General features: G+C 35.5%; 1 protein-coding gene across 3 annotated transcripts in view; it reads left to right on the top strand.

Annotated features, from left to right (window-relative positions):
- Positions 1-6,000, top strand: part of PARG (poly(ADP-ribose) glycohydrolase) — a 76,815-nt gene that overhangs the window by 63,851 nt on the left and 6,964 nt on the right. For all 3 annotated transcript variants that reach the window (XM_085323684.1, XM_085323683.1, XM_085323685.1), the window contains exons 15-16: positions 165-273; positions 3,951-4,056. In XM_085323684.1, coding sequence (XP_085179810.1) covers positions 165-273; positions 3,951-4,056 — 215 coding nt within the window. The remainder of the gene's footprint in view (positions 1-164; positions 274-3,950; positions 4,057-6,000) is intronic.

Here is a 6,000-nt window from a genome sequence, read left to right as displayed (position 1 = left end):
AAAAAAAAAAAGACAAAAAAGGTGCTCCATTGAGCTTTACCTTTCTGGCTTATACTAGCAGAGAACCTCTGTGTGCAGGGAGTTGCTTATTTTGGATCATGGTTGTATGGCCAGTACTAACAAACTAATTTTGTTGTCCACTTCTGTCCTCCCTCCAATTTTAGGGATGAATGGCAGCGACGCTACACTGAAATTGTTGCTATAGATGCATTTCATTTCAGACGTTTTCTTGATCAGTTTGGTCCAGAGAAAATCAGAAGAGAGCTCAACAAGGTCAGTAACTTTTTCTTACAGACAGCAGTCTAAGGCTGTTTCACTGATGTTTATAATACCTTTTCAGTATTTTTGTATTGCTGCTATCTTCAGCTAAGGATGTTCTTACTTAATTTTTTTTATAGAAGGTGTACTTTGGAGTTTTGTCCTCTAATGTTAAAGTAGAAGCTTTTCAAATAGAAGCAGTTATTCTTTGACACTCTATTCAAAGATATGTTTTCTTTAATGTTCAAAAATATACACAAAGTTCGGATATATGTGTTTCTAACTCTCCATTGTCCTGCTCCTAAAAGGTAGTGCAAAGTTTCTGTCCTGGTATTTTCACAGGATTGAGTTATGACTCTGCTGAATCATACTCACCCTACCAGTTAGTGAAGAGGGATTTTTTAACATTTTTTAACATGGCAAATAGTGCCCCTTGCTTTTTYCCCCACTTTTCATGCTAATTCTTGAGGTACTGTCATATGCAGATGGTGTTATTTTCCCAGTTGTGGCAGATGCTTCATCCTGTTGCTCGGCTGGCTTGGCTTTTGTTTTTATTTCTTGCTTAGCTGCTGTTTATTTTCTTGAAGCAAAAGCAGTCTTTTCCCAGCTCTCAAGGTTGTGCTTTTCCATGACCTGTAATTGCCATCAGTAAGTTGTTTATAGTTTGGGGGCCTTAGCTTTCAACTTTTGTCCATATTTTCAAGGCCTTTGCTGTTACCCCATGCTTAAACTGCGTGTCATAACAAGAGACACCCAGTACCAWGCTGTATTTCACAATGCAGATTCTCATAACAAGCTGATAACCCGGCTAGCAGGCCAGAACTGGGGCTTTGCATGCTTAGCATGAGGAACAGTTAGTGTAAGGTCTGTGGCCTGTTACAGCAATGGCAGTACTGTTTTACAGAGCCATTGAGTACAAGGATGCTTACACAGTTGGTACTGTGCTTATGTTTGGGTTAAAAACAAGCTAATACTAAGTCTATTTAGTGCACTTCTGCTTTTATAGATCATGCAATAGGCCTTGGCTTTCGCTCGAGGATTAAAAATAAGGAGACACTATTGTTGAAGCTGTTGAAGTTTACTGCTTTCAGAAGTATGTTGATAGGATGCAGTAGAATTTAATAGGTTGTATCTAAATACATTCCACCCTAGGTGAGTATTTTCCTAGSCATCCAGCTAGAAAGGGAGTGCAACTTAAAGACCATCGATTTTTTTGAAATGGTGTACAGTGATGAAAGACTAATTTAGCTTTAAAACTTGTGCTTCGTGACTAAAAAAACATTCATCAGCTTGTTTCTTTGTTTGATAGTGAAATTAGACCTGAAAATAATTGAAAATCAGTGTAAACTTCTGTGACATTTCACTACAAAATTCAAGTTACCGACTCTACTGAATTTATAATATGCCTACAATTTTCAATATTATTGTTTAGATTTAAAATTTGGAGTAGATTACAGTAGATTCATGAATCTTCTATAGTGTGTGTCAGTTTAGCTGATGTTGTTTGAGAACTGGTTGGTAGTTAAAGAAAACTTCTAAGTCTCACTTAAAGAAAATTTTATTGTGGTAAACAAAGAATTAAGTTTGTTATATTGTTAAATAAAGTTCTATGTTACTTTAACAAATCAAATATGTTGGAATGTACTCTATTAAGAGTTCTTTTCAATTGTTTGAGTCAAAATTAATATAAGCCTTAAGAGTTTTCTGTGGTGGTGAAAGCAAGTTGAGGGAATAAGTTTCTTCATTATGTTTTAATAAAATAGAGCTCAGTAAACAAAATGTATGCACATAGGCTATGAAATACAAATGTATCTAGGTATATACTAGGCATAGCTTAGCCCCTGTTTGTTTCCAGAGGTTCTTTTGACCCTCTGTTACTTTGTTAGTCATTAGGAAATGATTGAAATAACTTCAAAATAAAATAGGAAAATACAGGTCTGTAAGAAGAATTATAAGCATATATGATGTCTCCTTTTCATGCTCCATTTGTCTTCAAGAACCAGATGTTCACTGTCAGATTTCTCAAATGGCAGCTGTGTTAGGCTGACCCCTATTTCTGGTTTATCCCATGCCTGGAAAACAAGATTAATATTGTCCTAAATCAGCTGCTTAGAAYGAGAAACAATCCCATTGTGTCCGATTTCAACATTTACACGTGTACCTGTAAATCTGAAAGATGTCATAGCTTTATCCTTGCTACCCTCTTGAGATTATTGCCTAATGAAGTCTCTCCCTAGCAGTAACTYCTTTTAGTTGGAAGTTCCACCTTCCAAATGCAGAGGAACAACTGACTTAGTTGGGCTTGCAATCACATTCATAAATGTTACGAAGTCTGTTCTGATAGCTACTGAGATAAAAGCCTATAGCTTCTTCAGCAAGAAATTATTGCCTAAAAATTATGGTATGGTTATTCTAAACAGCGTTAACTGTGAGAACTATGTTGAGCAACTGTGTGGTACAGCTTGAGCAGATTAATTCATRTTGTTCAAAAGCACCAACTTTTCTGCTTTCCATATGAAAGCAACTGCTTTTATGTACAAAAATGCTTGCATGTTTCTGTATTCTTAGGTGAAAACTATTTAAAATGTTGATGCATTGTTTCTTTTTTAGAAAGTGATTAGTTTTCTACTGTATTTAAAGATAGCTTTACCTTTTATTTGCTATGAAAAATCATATGAGAGTACTTCCTTCAGATATTTTTGTTGTTGCTGGAGCCCTTCCAAGCATTTGCAGCCTTTCTTACAAGATARTTTTTATTCTCCTTGTTTTTTCCTGGTTAGTTGAGAAACACATGCTTGTTAAATAAAAACTGAAAAGAAAATGGCATCCTATTGCAGCAYCAATCCATATCCATCACTGGGAGGATGAAATTTGAAGAATTATTCTTCCTCACAGCTGATGTAATAGCTTGCTTGGCCCAATCATTTTATACAAATGTGCTTTGGACATTAAGCACACTGTAATAGTTCTGTTTTTAGAGGAAGCTTAAAAAGCTGCACCTGATGGAACAGGTAATTGCTAAACACTTTTGCAGACAGCGAGTCATGGTACGCTGCCAAGTTATAACTAACAGAAGTCAGAATTTACTGCTTAAATCTGGTAGGGCTAAAAGGCATAGATTTTTTTCAATCCATATCAGACAATATGTTCAATTAATCTTTATGCCATCTCAAAAACTTCAGAGAGATGTATCTTTTTTTCTGTATATGTAAAGAAATACCTGCCATTACTCAAGACTTCGTAGTGCGTATCAGACTTTTCTCCTCCCTCATTTATTGCTTTATACCTGCATTTTAAGATGCCATTTTGCATTATGTTTTCAGTATTCATGAATTTTAATAATACTGGATGAAGTGGTCCAGCTGTCATATGTATTAAGTGGTCTGAAAGGCAACAAACATGATATAGTCTGTCTGGCTAATCTGGAACTTTTCTGCAATTTTGATGAAATCCGTAGGAGTTTACACTTTTATCTAATTTTTAGTTTGGATCCAAATACAGAAAAATTCTGCTTGCCTTAAAGTCTTTAATGCTACTGTGACTGATACTAAATATAAAGGAAGCCGGATGTTGTATTGARTTTATTTGAATTTGCTTCTAGAAGATAGTACTGATTGTTGCTATCTAATTGTATGAAAACATTGCACCAGATTGCCTGTCAACGTCATCTGCTGATTCTTGTGTGCCTGCAGGCCTACTGTGGCTTCTCTCGACCCAATGTTCCACCTCAACATCTCTCTGCAATAGCCACAGGGAACTGGGGATGTGGTGCCTTTGGAGGGGACTCCCGATTAAAAGGTAAATTGTAGCAATACATTAATGCCCAAATGAATCAAATAACTTACATTTTGGTTCTTGGGCATAATCTTTTTTTTTGTTAAAGGAAGTACAATTTTCCTTTTTGTTCACTGTTTATAAATTTTAGCCAAGAATTAGAATAATAATTAAACTGTCTACAGGACTGGTTTATTAACTCTCATTTTTAGGCCTTGAGTAACCTGTGCCCCTGAACAACAAAATGCTTACTGCTTTTATGTGCCATTTGTAGTTGAAAGTTTAAGGTAGGTACAGCATGTGAAATGTTGTGTTTAAAGGGACCTATAACCCTGGAAACTTCAAAACCATATATCTGCAATATTRATTCACAAAAAGATATATTTGTAGTAATTCTCAGTCATATAAATCAATTGACCTTTCTGGGCCAATCTCTTAGACTAAACCTAAAATATTTTCATCCCTGCAAAATTGCTTTAACTAAGTACCTGGTAACTTAAAAGGTTTCCAAAACTCCCTGGTAATGCCTAATGTTCAGTTGTGCTCCTTAGTACATTGCTGTATGCAAGAGACGTTTCCAGTTTACCCACCGTCGCTCAGAGACGCTACTCTSTCCTGACTCACCTGCTAGCCATCACTTTCCCAAGTCCTTTATTAAATTAAAATATTTRTAGTACAGCAGGTATTGCATGCCTGCGTTCCTTTAAAACTCTTTTCCCATCAAACGGACTGATGRATCCTGACAATTAAATCCATATGCTGATTTAAATAATTCTAAGTAGAAATTTACATTTTGGTTATTGTCAAACCTTTGGAGAGTACTTAAAATTTGTTCTTCTGAACAGCTTTAGGTGGTTATGTCCTCAGATGAATAATTTTCAGGCTACCAGCTTCATTAGTTTTCTTTCCGAATGTGTTTTATTCATTGAGCATCTATTTTTCTCTCAATGCTCATTGATTTCATGACAGCTGTCTTTTGGTTTCCATTAGATAAAATGAATTGCCAAGTTCAGATCATCAATATCAGGAGCAATATTTATTGCAGGATCTGATCATATTTGATTAATGAGTCACATTAGGAAGGCTTAATAAATGTTTTAAATTGCATGAGATCTGTTGTTGGATCTGAATTGTTGTACCCCATGTATATTTTTTTTTTAGCATATGGGTTTCTGCTAAAAATACTGCTCATCTTTTATAAAACATTATTTAACATCTGGATGTGAATTGTGGACTAGAGATTGATCACTGGAATGCTTTACTTCTCCATCCATGAGAGCTCAAAACTGAGGTATACTAACAAAGAYCCCCAGAGCTGATTCTGTGTGTTGAAGTAGCCCGTAAGAAAGGATGTTGTAGGTGTAGACAAAGAAATGGGCCGTAATCATGTAGTGCTTCATAGATTAGATGTGAACGCTGTCCAGAACAAGAACGTGTGTAAGCTTGATAAAAGTGCTTGTTATATATCCATAACATTGTTTTGTTTTAGCTTTTACCTTATTTTGATCTTTCATTCGTTATAWTTTCCTCTGGTTTTGGATCAACTTCATTTTTTTAAAAGTTTCCCAGCGATAGCATTTAAAAGCAAGTTACAGCACTRCCATTGTTCTGAAAATGTTTGTCTCAGTCTATGCATGTACTCTTAAGCCTTCTCTTGTTCTTTTGTCAGGCCTTACAAAGGAGGAGGCTGGCCCAACTTTCATTGAAGTTGGTCTTTTTGTAAACTGAACTCAATTWCTTAGTTCACTCTGCAAAATCAATGCTTAATAAAGAGAATTTAAGGACAATGATGTGCAATGGAATATGGAACTGGTCATTTAATATGTGGCACTTTTTTCTGAGCCAGTGCTGACTGGGAACAAGATGACTTAATACATTTTTTAGTAAACTGAGCTACGAAAAGGGCACAGTAATTTAAAAAGCATATGTGCTTTTTCTTTTTGTCAGAGTGRTATTTGACATGTGATA

The sequence above is a fragment of the Rhea americana genome, unplaced genomic scaffold (genome assembly GCF_003343005.1).
Source record: "Rhea americana isolate MKP2758 unplaced genomic scaffold, rheAme1 scaffold_86, whole genome shotgun sequence".
In the NCBI taxonomy this organism is placed as follows: domain Eukaryota; kingdom Metazoa; phylum Chordata; class Aves; order Rheiformes; family Rheidae; genus Rhea; species Rhea americana.
The sequence above is the reverse complement of the archived record's forward strand: the minus strand, read 5'-3'. Positions and strand labels throughout refer to the sequence as shown.